A 21,172-nucleotide genomic window follows, 5' to 3' on the forward strand; every position below is an offset into this window, starting at 1 on the left:
ATGGTCGATTAAAAGCAACTTCTAGTATATTGGCCTGAATCCGAATCTAAAAGCTTGTGATTGCACACATGAAGACGCGAGCACACCATGTTTCTATTTTTATTTCAAATAGTGACATTGTTCTTAGGCAGACATACACAACAAAAATTTCACAGCATCACATCTGACTGGCTTTCTCTGCACTCTTTGCTGCATCTTTCAGCTTGCCAACCATGTCCTGAAAACACAACATCTCTTTCAAACTCAACAAAAAATGCCTTATTAGTAAGATAGACCGTCATGTTAGACATAAATGAGGATTTAGTTAGTCTGACTGCAATGCATCTTGTCTCGTGAAAGAGCATGGACTTTTAAGGTGGACCGTTACAAACCTGTAGCTGCTCCATCGTGCAGGTAAAGGTGACATCCTCAGGAACACCTTTATTCTAACATACACATTCAGTTAGACGACAAATCCACGCAACGCAACACAAATAATGCACTTTTACCTCAGTATTAAGTGATATTAAGTAGAAAGGCTCATTGACCTTATCGAGGTGTGCGTTCTGCAGGGGAAACTAAATGTTATTTGGGACTTTTTTGCTTTTATAAAAACATATATGTCCTCTATACCTTTATGTGGTACTGCAGGCGCCACGAGACATCAGTAATGTGAGCTGGTTGTCTTCCAATGCTAAGAAATCAACATAAGTGACAGCATTAGTCATCAAGGTTTCAGTTTGATTGGCTGGTAGATGGATAAAACTACATAAAACATTACTGATTTGGTCCCTATAGATATACTGAAAGAAAATACACACACATTATAGTTTACCACCAGTAACATATATTTTGTAGTGCCAGTTAATGAAATTCCCATGAGGTAAGCGCTAGAAGATTATGGTCAAGAACATAATGGTCGTATTCCGCCTGATTTAACAACTTATTTTGGAGGGTTTCCTTATACTCCACAACTTACCTTGCTAACAAACCTTCCAAGTCCTTTTTGTGCTTCTGTAAAATAAGTAAAGTTCATGTTATTCATGATGATGGTGCATGTATTATATACACTATGTTGTGTTCAAATCACCTGATAGCAGTTGTAGAAGATTTCTATTTTGTCTGCACTGAATGACAGGTCCTCCAGACAGGAGCTACAGGGACAAAAACAATAATAATCCTCATTTGTGCACCGTATGAATTAATTTCACACATGAGACTATAGGTTTAATGTCAGAAAAAAACGAGAGTCCATTCGAAAAACACACAAACTTACAAATATTAGCCGTCTTAAAGCACCTATGTTCACACTTAGCGCAAAGACAAAAAGCCTCTTTATATGCATGGCAATCGGCGTTGCTCTGAGGTCTTTTCACAGCACATTTTGAGCACACAATGATTTGCATATTCGCTTTCATTTCACCGGATCGCTAACATGGAGATGTTAGTCTTTACCTGATGGTGGACTTGTCGGCGTTTTGCCGGACCGCCTCCAGAATGAAGGTGGCGGCTGCGGCGTGGATCCTCTTCAGCTGGACCGGGTCGACCTGCTTCAGTTCGGGCTCATCTGCAGAACATAAGGACGGAACCCGGAAGTGACAATAACAAGAAGGTACAGATTGACGTTTAGAATGGAAATCAATGATGATTTGCATGCGAATTGAATATTTGATCTTTGTTTGTGTCAATAAAGAAATTGTAATCAAGCATTAGTGATTAACAACCACCGAAACCATACTAGAACCCAAAAATGTGCAAATAAGATCTATTTCAGGCTTTAAAAGGCAACAAATGAGCTGTGTTATGCTAGCCGCTACGCCGGAAGTAGAGGTAGTGGACAAAAAAAACCGCCGTGGAGGCTAGCAGCTCACCCAGCACCGTCGAATTCCGGCTTGAGGAGAGTAGGGAGCGGAAGGAGACGTCTACCATCACCGGGAAGCCGACGTGATCTACGGTGGACGGCTCGGCGAGGGACTGGAGCCCCCTCTGCACTGACTCGGACAACTCCATTTTGAAAGAGGGGCGTGGCCAGTGAGGGCACGTGACAAACCATCAGAAGACAGGAGGGGCGGGGCTTCCTAGCGCTTGCAGGGAAAATAATAAAACCAACTTTTATGTTGAATTCAACAATATTTAATTTAATGTAACAACTCATAAATTATAATAAATCAATACAATTACAGGACACATCATGAGGTACACCTGCAAATGAGATTTCAATATAAAAGAGCGTAGTTTTCAATGACCAATATTTCTGTTGTGTAAAAGTAACCAAAATATTAGAGACGCTTCTCGGTGTGATGTCCTGCAAACTATTATGGATTTTTTTGTTATAATGATCATGACAGTAATTTTTTTTGTAAAAATAATCATGACCGTTTTTTGTGTGTGCCTAATGAATTGTGTCACGTGTGTAACCGATGCTGTCAAAACATGCAAAGCTATTACATTTGCACTAAAAACGATATGCATTTTGGACGTTTCGTGCATGAGGACGAGGATGTCCTATGACTTTCTAGAAGTGTGGAAAATACTGTCTAGACTGGGAGATAAATGACCTCGGGAAAGGAAATTCCTTTTAGTCTACTCTGTTCTTTTTGTATATAAAAAAAGCTGCCAATAATGTGCATGATTCCGCCCATTAAGCTGCACGTGATGGTTCATTCAGTCCACTAAATAAGCAACCTCACCTATCGAGGTGACCTCTGACTTTGTGTCCAAAGTCCAATTTTCTATTTTCATCACATGCTCGCTGCGCCTGTAATGTGCGCCAAAGCGTCAAGCCTTGCACACAGAATTGATTGTAAACATATGTAGCATTGTTTGCTCTACAGCACATCCCATACAATTACACGTGCTAAGATTAAATACGCACATTGAATAAAATCAACACTTTTTTTTTGCTTTAACTCAACATCAAATAAATATACACAACAAAATTGAGGTGACGGCTGAGTGAACGCATCCCCTTTAAGGGTGGAAAACGCTCTGTGGAATGGCTAAAATATTTTTTTAAAGTGACGTAATGTCTTTAAACAATGGCGAAGGCTTAAATATAACATTTCATCAAATACCTGTATATATTTATGCATGCTCTGTGACACGACTGGAAAGTAATATGTGGCTTTAAAGCAGTAGGGTGAGAAAAACGGCAGTATACAGTATGTCTATTTTCACCGTTTTTTCTGCACTGGCTAAACCTTTTATTGGAATATGTCTGCGACGACTTGATACAGCAGCCTCACAGCATTTGAGTTCAGTCATTTAATATTTTTTGCAACCCACTGATGCTGGGCGCAAAAATACTTGCAACAAAGTGGAGCGCTAACTCACACTTGAAAGGTCTGGAGCAAATTGAGTCCTTGCCATTTTTGCTGATCTTCAGTACGAGGTGCACCTACAGTAGAACGCATCCATATTACATTTGCATAGCATCATACTGCGTTTTGTCCCGCTCAAAAATACAGAGTAGCTCTCAGCATAATGCTAATTACAACCACAAACAAATAATATGCATGCATGTTAAATAAATAAATAAATAAAAGAATCTCCAAGCATAGAAAAAAATAATCGCTGGGATTTCTGTCATAGTTTTGGGGCTCATCTGCATTAAAAACATACATGCCGTGTTTAAGTGATCATAAAGAGGGGGATGTGTATGCATAATGAGCATCTTGGCTGTTAATGAGGTTAAGATTAATTAATGAGACGGACGCTCTTCAGATTTATATTCTTAGGGTCTAGCTCACTTTAGTACACACGTGTGGAATGTGTAAATGTATCATTTAAATACAATTTACCATCTATAAATGTTTACAGTGGAATTGTACGGTGTGGAATATGTTTTTGAAAACACGCAACGTTGTTTTTTTTGCAGTTAAAGACTGCGCACTTAGTGTGGTGAAGTGCGCAACAGTGGCCGCTGGGTGGCAGTGTTGAGGTGTGTGGAGCGAGGACGAGGGGAACAAAGAAGGAAGGGCGGGGGGCTTTGGTGTGTGCGTCGCTTATGACGACACACATACCTGGAAATATATATCATCTCGATGCATTAGAATATTTTTTAAAGTCAATTTATTTCAGGAGCTCAATTCAAAAAGTGAAACTCTTATAATCTATAGATTCACTGCACACACACAGTGCAATCTTTGAAGAATGTACTTCATTTATCATTTTGATGATTATAATTTACAGCTATTAAAAATTATGTCATAAAATGTGGAAAAATATAAATTTCAAGTTCAATATTGCACACTATGGTTTGTGCTTTAATCAAAAAACAAATGCAAAAACGTCCTGAGCCTTTCATTGGTCTCTTTGTCTTAAACTTCTGAAATCAAATAACTTTTGCACCATATTCTAATTTATTGAGATGTACACACACACACACACACACACACACACACACATATACAGCATATATATTAGCTCATCTGTTGGACCTACTAGACAATTTACCGCCCCTTTGAATGCATATACATTTGATTATTAGGATGGTGCACAAATGTGATAGATCCAATAAACAGACTATAAAATAATTTTAGGTTCAATGTTATTGCACTATTTTTCACTCTTTAATAAAGATAAATGTCGCCTATTAATAAAATAAATAAATAAAAGAGCAATGGTATGTAATCTGCATACTATTTAGAATGGACATACCAGAAACAAAAACAACATACATTACTTACTTATACACTTAATGGACACTTTTATGAATATTTTATATTTACTTTTCACGTTTTTACTTTTTTTTAAACCATTTTCCATTGTTTTCTTATAAACTGCCACACATAAGATTTTTTTAAATCTAAAAAAAAAATCCAAATGTATTCCATTTACAAATACGCTCCTGGCCTACGTTAGCTTGACATTTATTTATTAGTATTTAGTTTGGTTTTGTTGTGTTTTAAACCGTGTTCGTGCTCCCCGGAGCCCAGCAGCTTCAACCAGCTGTTCCTGCTCCACTCAGGCCGGGGAAAAGCAGCTTCCTGCCGGCTGCTGCTTCCCCCAGTGGCCGCTAACGGGAGCTCGACGCTCGGCAGAGACTCGGCAAAGCAGCAGCTGTTATTTATTATTTATTTTTTACCCACGATCGAGAGAGCGGTTTGGTGGACAAACACATCGTCAACACATGGACTAAATTCACAATTTTAGATTTTATTTTTTAATTTTCGCTTCTTTTTTTATTTTAAACCGGGAGACGCCATATTTCCCCCCATGCAGCCTGCATCACGGCTGCATTTCAAGCCAGCATGCACCTTTGTTCTGGTCTGAATGGACCCTGGAACTGGTATTACAGAGCAAATCAAGTTGAATTCACATCATTTTTTACTGTAATATGGAAGTTTATTTTAACCCAACAACGTTTTGTTAAGTGTTTTTGTCTCTATGTGCAAAAATCTCAGTAAACTGTCATCTTAAAGCGGGGGTGTCCACATTTTTCCATCAAGGTCCACCTACTAAAAAAAAACACATATTTAAAGCTAAAGCTTTTGCTTTTTTAGCTTTTTAGGTTTCATTTTATTTCTACAATATGCCACATGCTGAATAAAAAAGAGCTATGGTCCTCAAATGGCCCCCAGGCCGCACTTTGAACACCCCTGTCTTAAAGGGATCACATTCAACTCTGAAAGTGATCCATGAAATCCTAATTCAAGCAACTGCAGAATTCTTGCGAGAAACACTCATAGTTCTGCTTTCTGCTCTTTCTCATCAAGGGATCTTTTCCTTTTGACATTGAGTAACAATAGTGAGACACTTTTGACCCCTGTGGTAATATGAAATATTCAAATCGGAAATAAAAAAAAGCTGAAAACAAGGATGATCATTTTAAGGTAGTATGTAGCCAAAGCTCGTTTCTTTGATTGGTCCTCGGCATATTGTAATGTACCGAAGTCATGAGATATGTCATTAGATATTACACTAACTTGCTTTGTTAGCTATAACACGGATGTTTTGTTCCGATAGCTTATATTGACCTACAGTGGATTGGTTTTTGCATCTTTAATACATAAAATGTATCAAAGCTTCATTTTTCTGTTTGGACACCCCTGATGTAAAAGTTAGCATCATATATACTGTAAATTGGTGGAAATGATCCCACATGCCATTAGAGTGAGCCCAAATGGTAAACACTTTACAATCAGGCACCGCGACGGACGGCCCGAGGCTTCCTGGTTTCTTTCTACTAAAAGTGTGGGGCAAGGGGGGCACAGGGGGGTCTTAACCCTGGATCAACTTTCATGTGTGCACTCCCAAAGAAGCATGTCCCCTTTGTTCCATCAAGGCCCTGCTTCTCGCCACGGGACCACAAAATGGACGACGCATGACATATTTTGGTCAGTTTCACTTCAGACTCATTCCTTTAAAAAAAAAAAGACAGAATGTTGTTTACCTTCTGTGCAAAAAGAGGCTCAAGAGAAACATTCCTGTATGTTTCTTACGCACTAATTCAAGTTATTTTTTGCGTAAAATGTTGTGAGAAGTGGCTCAGTGCATCGTCTATATTTTACGTCTCTTTTCCGACAAACTGTAGTGCTTCACTAGTTGTACTGGAAGGACGCACGTACTAATTACACGCAGTATTTTGTATGAAATTCTACTAAATACTTGTAAGAACTTTCCTCCATTACAACAAGTAACCTTTTGTATAGGACATCCTACTAAATTGTCATGACAACATACTTAGATTTTTTTTTACTAGTCTGAGCTTCTAAGTTTTTGTATACCACACTTTGGCTTTGTGCTAATTATAATGACTTAGTTTGGTCTGAAATCTTACTACATTTTCATGGGAAAAGGCTCAGAAGCACCAAGTCTATAATACTTAAATGTTGTACTAGTTTCAGTGAGCTACTTTGTGTATGAAATGCTGCTTAATTCTCAAATGAACAAACTCAAAAGGGCTTGTTCCTAAAGTCTAAAATTTTCTAAATCTAATATTGTAGGCTTGAAGGACCAATCCCCTATACAATACTGAAGCGTTGTATCCATTACAAGCTATTTTTGTATAAAAGCCTACTAAATTCTTATAAGAAAAGGCACAAAAGCACTAATTCCATCCATCTATCCATTTTCTTGCACTTATCTGGGTCCGGGTCGTGGGGGAAGTAGTCTTAGTAGGGAAGTCCAGACTTCCTGGTCCCTAGCCACCTTTTCCAGGTCCACCGGGAGGACACCAAGGCGTTCCCCAGGCCAGCTGTGAGACATAATCCCCCCAGCGTGTCCTAGGTCTGCCTTCTCCCGGCTGGGCATGCCTGGAACACCTCACCAGGGAGGCGTCCGGGAGGCATCCGGACTAGATGCCCGAGCCACCTCAACTGGCTTTTCTTGATGTGAAGGAGCAGCGGCTCTACTCTGAGCCCATCCCGGATGACCAAGCTCCTCACCCTATCTCTTAGGGTGAGTCCAGCCACCCTACGGAGGAAACTCATTTCAGCCGCTTGTATCCGCAATCGTTCTTTCGGTCACGACCCGAGAAGCGAATAAGAGAACCATGGCTTGCTTCAAAGTAAGAAAAGTTGATAAGCGAAAACATTTAAGCGTGAATGGATGGACCAATATTACAGTATGCTAATTCTTCCAGAAGGCAGTGCTAAACCGTTCTGTCTTATATGCTCAGAAACTGAAACGTTGGTCAAAAGCGGGAATGTGAGGCTCCATTGTGAGACAAAACACAGACCATTCGAGGGGAAGTGTCCACCAAAGTCCGATGTGAGAGCGAAGACAATAATGTTGCTTTTAGCCCAGTATGAAAAATCTACGAGAGGCATAACACATTCATTTACAGCGCAGCAACATGCAAATGAGTGTTCACTAAGGATTGTATGGATATTTTTAACGTGACACTCATTCAGTTATTATTTGTCGTTATTATTGTACTTATTGTATAGTTTGTACAGTCAAAACTTGTATTATTTATGTGACATTTAGTCCTGCTTCTATTAAATGCAGTGTATAGGTGCCAAGTTAATTGTGTTATATTAAAACAATAGGGGGATGTGCAGGGTTGCATTTAGGAATGAGCCGGATACTCGTTTTAGACATCATGCATTTTTGAAGAGTACGAGCATGAAACGAGTACAGCTCGTCATTATCCGTAATCGTGATGAAGGAAAATCTTCATTGGGTAACTACTTATGTATTCACTCTTCCCGCTCTGTGATTGGCCAGTCACACACAGCGACCGCACCTCCCTGGACAGACTCCCTATAGCCACAGAGAGGCGTACACGGTACATTTGACAAGACAGAGTTGAACTCAGCTCGTGTCTCGTTGGCCACTGCCTCCACTCTGGACTGGGGTTGTTTTTTTTTAGGTTTTCCTCAGCTCAGCTTGTTTCTAAAGTTACTTTTTGCAGGAAATCCCATGAAAGTCTCATGAAAAAAGGCTGAAAACAACCCACTCTCATGACTACTTTCATTTTCTTTACTTTTTGTGTGAAATGCTACAAAATTCTTGTCGGCTTGAAGGACCATTTCTCTAAAGAATTACAAAGAGTTTCTTTTTGTATGAAATCCTACTAAATTCTCATGACAATAAGCTGAAAACAACATACTGTCATGATTATTTTGATTGCCTTTACTTTTTTTGGGAAATGCTGCTAAATTCTTATCGGCCTGAAGGACCATTCCTCTGGAGAATCTTTGCACTAATTGGAAGGAGTTGCTTTTTGTACGAAATACTACTAAATTCTCATGACAATAAGCTGAACAGGGCAAACTCTCATGACTACTTTAATTTTCTTTACTTTTTCTGGGAAATGCTGCTAAATTCTTGTCGACCATTCCTTTATACAATCGTACCAATTAGGAAGTGTTGTTTTGGCAATAGGTTGAAAAGGACCAACTCTCACGGCAACTTTTTGTCTGGAATGCTACTAAATTGTTGTATCCTTGGAGGATCATTCCTATGTCCTGTGCTACCAGTGAGGTAGAGCGAAATATTTACAAGTGCGTCCACATGTTGACTGGAATGAAGACTGTAACACAGCATTGTTGCAGCTGAGCCACGATGGCCGCCGTGTGGAATGAGCACAGTGTTGCACACAAAAGGAGCCCGGCGAGACGTGGGGGGGGAGTGTCAATCTTCACCTGATGGGTAGCCTATTATAGGGTGAGAGAAGAGAACGAGAGGCGGCGTCCATTCACTGTCACGATTAGCAGCCATTATCAAGGCTGCTCGGCCATCACACTGGATTATTCTGCAGTGAATCGACACGCGGGCGCTTGACCGATGAGTCCGGGAACAAACACCACGTCTGATTTCATTTGCGAGCCTTTCTGTCATGCCTTGCATTGATTGGCTGCTGTGCCTCTCCTTTATTTCTATTACTGGCCTTCCTTTGTTTGTGCAATGATGTAGCGTGCACACTTATATATGTGCATATGTATATGTGTGTATGGCTCAGGGCAGGGGGGAAAGCTGCAGTCTGATCCATACTAATGTTCATTGATAGGAAAATCAATGGTGCATTGATCCAAGACTTGGCTCTAGCACTGAGGGTCTGCTGGGGGAGGAAGTGTGAATACTAGAGGGAAGACATGCAGAATAAGGAAGGAAAGGATTAGGCAGATGGAGAAAAAAAAAGCTATCCTGTAGGCCTCTCTGTGTTCACTAATGTCAGAGATGAGATCGCAGCCAAGGTGTGGAATACAAGTGTGAACAACCTGTCGTGACCTAACTACTCTCTTTTCTCCAGCTCTCTCTCTCCCTCTTTAGAGTGCAGCCTCAAATGGGGAAAAAAGGAGGGAGAAAATCAATTTTCCCAGACAGATGCAGGTTGGTCTAATGGAGGTCTAAAAGACGAAGAGGACATATTTTCCTCTGATTACCTCCTGGAGCCTCCTTGGCCCGCCTTCAAAGCTAGCATCGCTACAACGGCCTCGCTCATCTGACTTTTTTTTGTGGAGGAGGAAGAGGAGGTGCAGAGCCTGGATGCTTCCTCCACTCAGCTCCAATCAGCCTCTGAGGCGGAGCTCCAACAACTCCAACATGATTGCAGCTAAACGTCCAAAAGAAAGCATTTGGTAGGCTACACTTTGTTGAAGTTATACAACTCCCTTGGATTATATAAAGCTTTCCATTTGGCAAAAATGAATCATTTATGATGCATAAAAACAGATGTTTTTTTTATTAGAGGAGGTAGAGTGCTGTTATGTCATATGATGTTCAATTTCCTGTACCGCGCTTGATTATTATTACATTGCTGATTGAAGTGGACATTCAGCAGCATGCTGACAAATACAAGCAAAGATTTGCTTCGTCATTTCAATTAAAATATTCCCAGGAGAATTTAGTAGGAATTTGGACCAGAAATGAAACACTTGTGGGGTTACTGATTGTGATAAGGGTCGGGTCACGGGGGCAGCAGCGTAAGCAGAGAAACAAGGACTTCCCTCTTCCCAGCTATTTCTTACGACTCCTCCCATGGGATCCTGAGGTGTTCCCAGGCCTATGGAGAGACATAGTCTCTCCAGAGTGGCCCTGGTCTTCCCCGACACCTCCTGCCGGTCGGACATGCCTTGACACCACCCTACGGAGATATTCCGGGAGGCATCCTGACCAGATGCCCCAGCCACCTCATTTGGCTCCTCTCAATGTGGAAGAGCATCCTCCCCGGGTGACAGAGATTCTCACCCTGTCTCTAAGGGAGCGCTCCGCCACCCTACGGAAGAAACACACAATCTTGTCTTTTCAGTCACTACCTCAAAGCTCACGACCATAGGTGAAGATACAAACAGACTGATGCAGAGTCTACATGACTGTAGATGCCGCACCAAACATCGCGATCCATCCTTCCGTCACTCATGAACAAGACCCCAAGGTACTTGAGCTCTTCCAGTTGGCGAAGGACCTCATCCCATATCCAGAGACGGCACGCCACCCTTTTCCGGGCAAGAACCATGGACTCAAACTCCCGAATCCCTTCTAAGCCGCCCAGAAGTTCTCCATGGCTTCTTCCACGTCGGAATTTGGGAGACTCCGGCAGACGTTCCCAGCAGACCCTCTCAATGCGTTTGCACCTGCCAGGTCTGACCGGCGTCCTCCCCCACTATCGAAGCCAACTCACCACCAGGTGGTGATCCGTTGACAGCTCTGTCCCTTTCTTCACTCGAGTGTCCAAAACATATGGCCGCAAGTCCGATGACACGACCACAAAGTTGTCAGGGTGCCTAAGTGCCCAAACAGTTGAACACTTGCAGTGGAACCTCTTAGATCTCTTATATAATGATTTTCCATATCATGTTAACAGGAATACTGATTTAGCGGGTGAAACTTTTGCGTGTACAGAGAATCTTTGAGATAGGCACACAATGCAAATGATGTTTCACTATGTAAAAAAAAAGCAAATACTTGGCCTTCCCTGTCCTCCACTGGCCCGCACTTACGCTGGTCTACAGCGCTCAGGCTTTAGAGTGTTTGCATGTGCCATCTCTTCATAATACAACACTTTATTGCTGCAACTTTCCTCACTTTGTGGCTTATTTTTGAGTCTTTTTAAGCATAATTATGTTCCCTGTAATTCTATTAGGCAAGATGGCAGTTGTCATTAATAACTGGTTGCATTAATTATATGATGCATGTGCTTGTGCATGAGCGAGCGTATCATAAGCTTTGACTTTGTGGATTATTAGTAGTCTTTCTGTTGATTTCCTAGTATGCAAGGTGGCGGGGCCGATCAGGGTATTAGTCAAACAAGACGGACTTTAGGTGTGCTAAAAATTGTTAAGTTGAGTGTACAGTACAGTTGTTTTGTGTGTTCAACAAGCACCTTTGCTTTGGAAACTATGGTGCAAATCTCACACAGGTTTGCAAAAACCAATTAAATGTTACCCAAGGATTTAGTTTTTCCTTCTTCCTGCTGCCCCCCCCCTTTCCTGTGTCTCTTTGTGTGCTCCCTCTCTCTATCTGGGCCTGAGAGGTGAAAGTGGCTTCCATGGTAACGGCACACTCTGTTTACGCCACGACGTCTCACTTCATCACAAGCTGTCGATGGCTATGATTTGCATGCGCCGACCCTCCCACGTTTTGCTGGTGCCAGAGCGCCTCCCCCCCCCCGCATACAGATCATGCAGGTATTTGCAGGTTAACTGTCACACAATTGGCTTTTAAGGTGTTCCTATTAAAAATATATATATGGAAATGTAATCACTTCCTGATCCCAGTTTACACTTAACCACTGAAATTAGTAACAGAAACAATGATTATGGCTTCTTTTCACCAAAACCAGTCTCCTACAATTAGCAGAGTGTGTGTGTGCGCGCATGGAGGGGTGGGGGGGTTGCTCTGGCAAGCCGGACCCCCTGCAGGGCAGAAAGGGTGGGGAAAAATGGATTCCATACCAGGAAATCCATTAGGGCAGGGGGCCTTGGTGGGGCTGGCATGCACGCACAGAATGGCCGACGTGTCTTTTAGGAAAATATCCTCATTAAGTGTCATTTCTAAATGACAATCAGCAAGAAGCAGCTCGGGAATGCATAATCACATTTAATTGCTTGCAGTTTTTTTTTTTTTTACTAGTTAGTGAATTAGATAGGAGTGTGTTGCTGAGTGTGTTACTTTTTTTCTCTTGAGGAACAGCGGAAAAGGAAGAAGAAGGGGTCGAGAAAAGAGAGAGGAGGAGGAGAAGAGCTTAATTTGCACGTATTAGAGAGGGCAGGATTTTTCATTAAAAAGAGATTGAAGTTGATATATGCCTCTGTTCTCCTGATGCACTGTACTCTCTGATTGTGTTAAGTCCTTGACAGAACAAAGGATCACCCCCCCACCCCACCCCAGTCCCCCCTTGCCCTCACTTTCTCTACCTCTCGGTCGCTAACATGCATTCATAGCCGTTTGCAGAACTGCAAGGGAAGCAGGCAAAGAAATGTCACATCACCCTCACCTTGATGTGAATTCATGCGTCCTTACAGTAGAAGTGGCTTTGACATCCCTCCTGATGCTGGCTGGAGATGTTCACTCTATGTTCAGCATTACGAACACCAGAAGACTCTAATGAGATTGAGCAACATCAGGAAGGATTCATTCAACACTAATAATGTTATGAACAATATACATACACCTTATATCTACAGTATACTGTATATATGTATACATAAATATGCAGTGGGTTTGTGTTTTTGGAGGCACCGAAAGACAAAAACATACGTGCCTTTGTGAAATGAGCTTGGACAAAACATTAGGACAGATGAAATCTAAAACAATACAAAAATAATGAAAAAAAATGAATACAATACTACAATTACATGAATAAATAAAATGCATAAAAACATAACAAACATAAAACCAAATAAATTAATAAAATGCATTTCAATAAATTTATTTGACAACGTATTTTTTTGTTATTATAAAATAATTATTCTTATATTGTGTTCCATTATAGTGGGGAACTTCACTGCATTATAAGAGAAAATATATATTTTTAAATTAGTATATTTTTATAAACCAGCCTTTAATTTACCACTATCATCATTGTTATTTTTATTTTATTTTGCTGTATAATAAAAAAAAATCAATAAAAATAACAACATAATCTAAACATTATATATATATATATATATATATATATATAAACTATGTTTTTCGGGGGGGGTTAATTCAACACATTTTTATATTATTGTTATTATACTACTTATAAACATATTTTCTGTTTTTCTGTGTATTTTTTTTATCAAATCATTGCTTTATCATTCTTTAATTCATTATTACTATTCCGATCATCATCTTTTATAAATTTAATTTTGCAACACACTTTGTGATATTGCAGTACATGCAGTGTACATTTTAGGCTCCTCTATGATAATGCATTGTAGCATTTTTATTGGATATCATGGTGCAGGTGTACCTAGAAGAGCGTCCAGTGACTGTAGGCAACGTCTTGAAGGCAGGAAAGTTGACCCACGCTCTTCACCTGCCGCCCCAGGCCACATCCCGAACTGCAAGAGAAGCAATAACAATTTCTTTTCTATTTGTGATCAGCCATTTTGGACACACACAAAACACACACACATAAAGCGCTCGCGTTTTGCTTTGTTTTGCTCACTCTTTTTATCTCGTTTTACCTCTGGCCACGTCTGTCATTCCATGCTGGAGTGTTATACCTGACCTTTGACCTTAGTTAGCACAGCCCACAGACCTGTTTGGCGCAAACACACACAGAGAGGGGGAGATATTGATTGGCGATAGATAGATAGAGGAGGACGGGCCTGATAAGGAGGCCATATTTGATGTTTGTTGTAGAGCTAGAAGTGAGATGAAATCACAATGAGCAACCTGCCCTGTCCTTGGCTCCGTCGCCACTTGAGGCTTTATGTGAGTTTAGAGCTCCAGCTTAAGGGATGACGCCAGACAAGGGGTGCCCGGTCTGCCCCCTGTGAGAGCCATTGATTAACACGGCCTCTAATGTTATTCAAGGGCGTGTTTTTTTTTTCTTCCCACCGACCATGTAGAGGTTTTAGATGCCTCTCTCTACTGACGAACCTTTGTATTTGGCATCCTGTCTGCTGAAAGGCATCAATACTTGTTTGGAGCCTCAGAAAAGATGACAAACAATGTCTTCAGCATACATACAAGTGGCTGAGGGCATTTCTAGCATATGTAGTTGTTTATAATTACAGCTCCTTAAATAAGAATCATTACTAAACGAGCACACACCATAAAGCATATGCAATAAAAGCTCCGATGATTACAAATGGGGGTGGCTTGTGACTGCTCAGGGTTTTTAGGTATTTAAGTGTATGATTAACTAAAATTTAGAACTAAAATAATGAAAGAAATCAACTTATGCAACAATTTTAACACAAAAAATAAAGACAGCAAAAATAAATAGCGTATTTAAAACAACAGTTGAAGTTTGTATTTTTATAAAATACAATAGGAAAATACAAAGTACAAAGTACAAAAATACAAAGGAAAAACCACTGCATTGGTAACTTAGTGGAAATGGGCACCACACAATAAAGCAGTTGAAGCATGTGATTTCTCCCAGCCAATGAGTAAAGGGAGGCACTATTGAAAATGAAAAAAATGTATATGGTATGTTTATAGTAGTAAATCCTTATTATAAATATAATAAATTAATCAAATTATATATTACTCCTATTCTGTTACATGAAATATATATATACATAGTATGTACACATTTTTCTGGGTTAGTTCCATCCCTATAGACGTCCATATAGAATAAATAATAACTAAATCCTACATTTGAAGTATCCTTTTATAATGCATTAATGAATAAACTGACTATATCATGCATGGAAGTGCAAATTAGAGCTACACATGAGGTGTACCTGTGCAGCAGGAATGTGTGTTCACATGTGTCAGATCTGTAGTCGTACTCGCTGATGGCGGATCCGCACAGGTGTGGCATGTCCAACTGGCAAGGTGAGGTCACGTGACAAGGGGACGACCCATGCAGCATGTGTATGTATGCATGCATGCATGCATGACAGGCTGTCTATGCTGGCCAGTGTGTGCACGGTCTCAAGGGTCAAGAGATTATGTCGACAAAAGGTGCACCTGGTGCTTTAGATTGAGTTTCTCTCCTCCCTTTATCTCCTACCCCAGACCCCCTCCAACGCTTTTCCTGCGGCCATTCCCTAACGTCACCCTGGGACTTTTAAAAGATTAGCTCAAAGAACGGCACCGGTATTTAAGTGTCATTAGCTTAGGAACGAGCGAGGGAGTCTAATGGAGAATGCGGGCTTATAGCAAACATGTGTTCTATTTCTATACCGTCTCTTCTTGGGTTTTGTTGGTGGCTCATAGAACCGTATAGATCAGTTTTGACCTTTTAGGATATTTTTTTATAATTTAACAAGCATCCCACAGGCCTCTAAGGAAGTAGAAACATGATACATCTATCGCCAATCATATCATAACCCCATAATGATGGGGAAAAACTACAATTAAATATAATGAAAGAATGTATATTATACTAATTATCATCAATAAAATACTTTATCAGACTAGACTAATTTGAATCCCTGATATAATCTATAATATGCTAGAATAATTTCAATGAGTGCCCTTTAAATTAGATACTTACACAATTAATTGGGTCTCTTCACAACTTAATTGTGATTAATGAAAGGAATTTTACAGATATCTAAAGCAAAAAACAACAAAAAAAAGACCGTTTTTAAGCAGCTGTGTGTCTTGTATGGCTTTCATTACACGTCTCTCACACACACGCACACTCGAGCAGCCGGATTGATGCTTTCGCAGACACACACACACCTGTTTTGAACCCCTAAAAACTTTACAACCACCTGTTATTATTCTAATATTTCACACAGTCAATGGTTTCGGCTCTCGTCTCTGATAACTGTGAAGCTTTGTGTGTATGTGTGCGTGTTTCTCTCGTGGCTATATCATTTGTGAACCCCCCCTTCACTCCTCTCTCTTCTCCTAACTTCCAAAACACACACGCTGACCTTCCCCTCCAGCCCTGCGGTCTCCAGTCTGCATAATAAATGAGGCCTGTGGATAGGTGGAAGAAAAAGGGGGGTGCACTCTCTCACTCACACACACACACACACACACACACACACGTACACATATTAACGACGGACTGACTGTACCGTGATAAAATCCAGGGTGCATACCATTTAACAGCTGTTGCTTTTAGGAAAATCCCTCTTTTCATGCTTGTTGTATGCTTTAAAAACTAAATAAATACTTGAGCAAATGCTATAAGAACGGCGAGCGTGCCAAACAGTGAGAACCTCGTTTAGTTTGACTATAAAGTGTGGCAGTAGGTTGACCTTGCCAAAAAGTGAGCCAACACTTACTGTTAAACAAAAGTATGCAGAAGTGTTTATTAATGATCATTATTACCTATTTACAGCATTTCTTCTAATAATGGCCTTTAGTTTGGTTAGTTTAGTTTATTTTTCCTGTATTTCCTGTTTTGTGTGTTTATTTTGTTACATCCAGATCCTGTTTTGTGTTTAGTTTCAACTCCTGTTAGAAACCTCAGACTTTCAACTCCCTTTTAGCGTCTGCCTCAACCTGCTTCCCGAGTTGAGCTGTTTCCTTTTTGTCGCTGTCTGTTTTTTTTTTCCGATCAGGTGCTATTAGTTATCCAGACTTGCACCGTCGCCTTAGCCGGGTGGGCTGCAATTACAGTAATCCCCCGCCACTTTGCACTTAAAAAAATGCACACTTAAGCAAATTGAATGTATTTTGTGCCTAAATTAAGTATTTTCGAGCATACAAATTGCTAAATTCACTAAAATACAGATATAAGACATTCAGAAGAAGCATTAAAAGATGTTGCGATGATATGTAGTACTCTACACTGGCCACTAGGTGTCAGTGAGACACACAAGCACCAGATTTAATCACCAGAACCACAGGCATTTATTGAAGGCTTGAATACAATAATCCCTAACATGAGCTACAGTTGCAGCCGCAAACCACGCCAAGCTAAAACCCAACTCTGAACCCCTCAACGTCACTTCCTGTCCGCCCCTCACTAAGCTCTCCAAGCACATTGCACACATGAGCACAAGTCTTATTTATGCCTTAATTGGCTTATTTTCTTTTCCTATGTCTACTATATTGGTCAATACGAGTGTAAAGGTGACTATAGGGGTGCTATTTGATGTCTAGAGGGCTCTAATAATGTTAAAAACAGTATTATGCAGGTCATAAATAGGCTTTCTATATCTATCAATATCTAATATTCAATTTATAAATACGGAATCCTACTTCATGGAAAGTAACCCATTGAAAATACACACTGGCATGGTCATCTAGCCGTGCCGCAAGTGCAAACACAAATAGACAGCAACGCACTCACACTTGTCACTGCGGTCAGGCAACTGCATTTATCATCAATCTGTCATCGTCTATCATGTGACTTTTAGCTCCGCCTCCAACTGCACTGCATTATTCAAATAGGAACCAATAACACACAGGAACGGTTAATTACACAAACTCCATCATTCACTCATATGCAAGCATTTGTACAAATATATATATTATTGTCTACGAGAGTGTGTAATAGGCTACTCCCTCCTGATTTCTTATGAGCTAATCAGAAAAAGACACATACACAGGTGGGTGCATGGAATCAAATGAGAGGATTTCTTAATAATATGATATGCATGTGCTGCTTGATGAATACTAAAATCAAATTAATCAACCTGACAATTCTGGCAAAAGGGGGAAATAATTAATAACACATCCTTCCGCCCATTGTTAACACACACACACACACACGCACGCACACGCACACATGAGAGTCCCACCTCAGCATGCTGGCCTGGGAACAGTTCATACCACACACACACACACAGCCAATCACTTGGAAGTAATTATCAGTAATGATCTGCTGGTGACTGATCTATTTTTACCTGATGATCAAACCATCTCACATCTATATCCCGTCACATTCATTAAAGGCTTACATTCATCTCTGCCAGCACCATTTGTCCACGGAGCTCCTCAACACTCCAGTCACTAGGATGCGAGAAGCCCAACATTAATCGTTTCTGTACATTTTCACACATTCTCCTGAAAATGCAAAATGTTCTGAAAACGACGTTCAAATGAGAGGAAACATTTTTTAAAAAACAAACAAACAAAACTAAGAATGTTTCTTGGTGCGTTTAACTGCATTGATACATAATTACGTGAACTTTGTGTTGGGGGTCATGTGAGCTTCACTGTCCTCAATGCAGACAGCAGGTCGCCATGACAGACAGCTGCTATACGTCTTACTCATAATCTTTGACTGAAATAGAAGGTAATTTTAAAAAATACACCAGGAAGTAATCAGAGCAAAAACACTGGTAGACTGCTTTTTTTTAATATATATAGAAATATTAAAAAACAAAATATTTCACAAACTCGGCAGACCATGAACTCATCAACTATGCTAGCTTTATTTTCGCCATTTTGTGTTTAGCAGAAAATATAATTAAAGTTAAAGAGGGTGTTTTTTTAAAGGTTAAACCGCCATTCTGACTTATTTAGGGTTTTGTTAAGAGTTTGTATTTGTATCACAATGACAGACGAAGCTAACAAGGAAGCTACTCTCTCTTCGCTGTAAAGCTGCATTTCCCTTTCAAAAGGGGGAAAAGCAGACGCCGTTAAACCATTTAACACAACCACATTCCTAATGTTTTAATAGATATTGAATTAAAGCATACATTTCCATCCTGTAATCGCCAACTCACCGGTTATTTGTGGGTTTTTTCAGGAGTCGGGAGAGCGAGCCGGCGTCAGCGGGGGAACGACGGAAAGCTGGCCGAGCAGGGCGTCACTGCCGCCGGCTGTCGCGTGGAGGAGACACCGCTGCTCGCGACTCACTCTGAGATGTGATTATTTCGTTTTTAAAGTCATAACGCACAGTGAATGTCAAGATATTTACAAAGCACGTACAAATGGAATTGTTTTATTTATTTTTTATGTATTTCACGGTGCAACTCGTGTTTAGGCTTTGCATAAAGCCTTTGAATTTAGCCTTAAATACATTCTTGTACTATACTGCACTTGCATTTATTTGTTTAACATATCTTTTGTTTTGTTTTTTAATCTTCACATTGCTTTATTTGGCAAAAATGCACTATAGAATGTATAAATTTATGAATATTTTATTTTATTTTTCAAATTTTGTATAATACTCTGTCAATATTCTGTGGTTGCTTCTCCCTCAGTAATGCTGTCTTAAATAGTAACAATAATACATTACATTTATTGGTATATAGCCGCTTTCTGTGCGGACTCAAAGACACTGAACAATAATAGAAAGATAGATAGATAGATAGATGTAAATTTGGAATTTGGCCAAATGTAACAAGCATCCGAAAAATCCAAACCTCTACACTACAACATCATCTGGAGCAGTTCAGAAACAATATTTGTCTAATAACATGAGAAAAACATCAAAACTCTCCACAGTATGCTCCCTAGAGGCTGTAAGCCAGTTGTACTGCTCATCAGCACTAGTCTGGAAGAAGCAAACTCCTTCCCAGGTTGAGATGAGCTAACTGGGCTTGCTAGCGCCGGGGTTGGCTCTTCAGCTTTTTGAACTTGGTTTTGTTTTTTTCTGTTCAACCAATCCAAGGATGGAAAAATGCTGATGTTATTGGGGGCCTGCCAGCTGGCCCCATGAGGCGAATCTGGAGTTTGATTGGTTAAAGAAACAGCCAAATTGCTAATATATTGAGTTCAAGATTAAGATTTAAGATTAGACTGACATGGCAACACATTAGACGAGACGATACGATACACAAGATTGCGTCTACGACACGAGACGGGATTTTAACATTACTTTTAGGAAAAGTACTACTGGCCCCACCTCCACCCACCGAGACAAAGAAACTTTACTACTGACAAAAGGGCTCACTCCATTCGTACCATTGTTCTATGGAACAACCACGCGCAGGTGCTGAATCCAATGCACAGCGTGAACTCTCGTCCTGCCTGTTTGGAGGCAGGAGACGAGGAAAACAGACACGCATGCACGTGGCAGTATATTGAGGCCGACAAAATTATTTCATTTTCTTTTTATTGTGTGATTAATCAATTGCTTTGTTATCATCTGATTGGACAACATAATCTAACATACACATACTGGAAGCAGTGCAGCCAAGAGACATGCTCCTAAATGAAGATAAACTGTTGGGAATAAATGAATACAATTTCATGGAATAAATACGACAATTTCAACTGTAAATGTATGACAGTGCTTTTAGTAGCGTCGAGGCCAGCAGAGGAGGCTTTGCTTGCCTGACAGCACACCACTGTACAGCAGATCCCCGCTATTCATGGGGGGGTTATGTTCCAAAACCACCTGCAAATAGTGGTTAATTGGTACTGTTCCTCCAAACCGCCCTGCTATGTTGACGTTTACAATAAATGCGACATGAATGCTGTACACTTTATGGTGTATTATCACTTATTCATGAATTTGTGTGAATGTGTTTTCTGTGGGAAAAAAATGCCCACTTTCGTCGACATTTTTTTAAATAAACATCTGCAAATTTGCTGACTATCCGGGGATCCACTGTACATATAGGAAGTAAAGAAAATATTACGCTAAAAAAAAAAAAACACTCGTATAAGTTAAAATTGCTATCTTCTGCGTTTTATCTATTTTTTAACCTCACATTTCTATATTTTTCTGAGGAGTTTTTCAGTTAGTAAACTGACATTAAACAATTCAATAGATATTTTA

General features: G+C 40.1%; 1 protein-coding gene across 1 annotated transcript; it reads right to left on the reverse strand.

Moving 5' to 3' along the window:
• Nucleotides 1-83: 83 nt before the first annotated feature.
• On the reverse strand, nt 84-19,220 carry commd3 (COMM domain containing 3). The gene is made up of 11 exons (XM_054766348.1): nt 19,170-19,220; nt 13,826-13,916; nt 12,866-12,972; nt 1,851-2,063; nt 1,435-1,546; nt 1,070-1,133; nt 959-993; nt 613-673; nt 489-545; nt 372-425; nt 84-217 (listed from the first exon to the last, which is right to left on the reverse strand). Exons 4-11 carry the CDS (start codon nt 1,987-1,989, stop codon nt 158-160), a joined length of 582 nt encoding a protein of 193 aa, XP_054622323.1. The 5' UTR covers nt 1,990-2,063; nt 12,866-12,972; nt 13,826-13,916; nt 19,170-19,220; the 3' UTR covers nt 84-157.
• Nucleotides 19,221-21,172: the final 1,952 nt, after the last annotated feature.

The sequence above is a fragment of the Dunckerocampus dactyliophorus genome, chromosome 21 (genome assembly GCF_027744805.1).
Source record: "Dunckerocampus dactyliophorus isolate RoL2022-P2 chromosome 21, RoL_Ddac_1.1, whole genome shotgun sequence".
NCBI lineage: Eukaryota > Metazoa > Chordata > Actinopteri > Syngnathiformes > Syngnathidae > Dunckerocampus > Dunckerocampus dactyliophorus.

Excerpts from the sequence above, each read along its gene's own strand:
- commd3 (XM_054766348.1), bottom strand. The coding sequence starts at position 1,989 with ATGGAGTTGTCCGAGTCAGTGCAGAGGGGGCTCCAGTCCCTCGCCGAG. Across the intron at positions 1,547-1,850 it reads CCGGAATTCGACGGTGCTGG|ATGAGCCCGAACTGAAGCAG; the intron begins GTGAGCTGCTAG and ends TATGTTCTGCAG. Across the intron at positions 994-1,069 it reads TCTTCTACAACTGCTATCAG|AAGCACAAAAAGGACTTGGA; the intron begins GTGATTTGAACA and ends CTTATTTTACAG.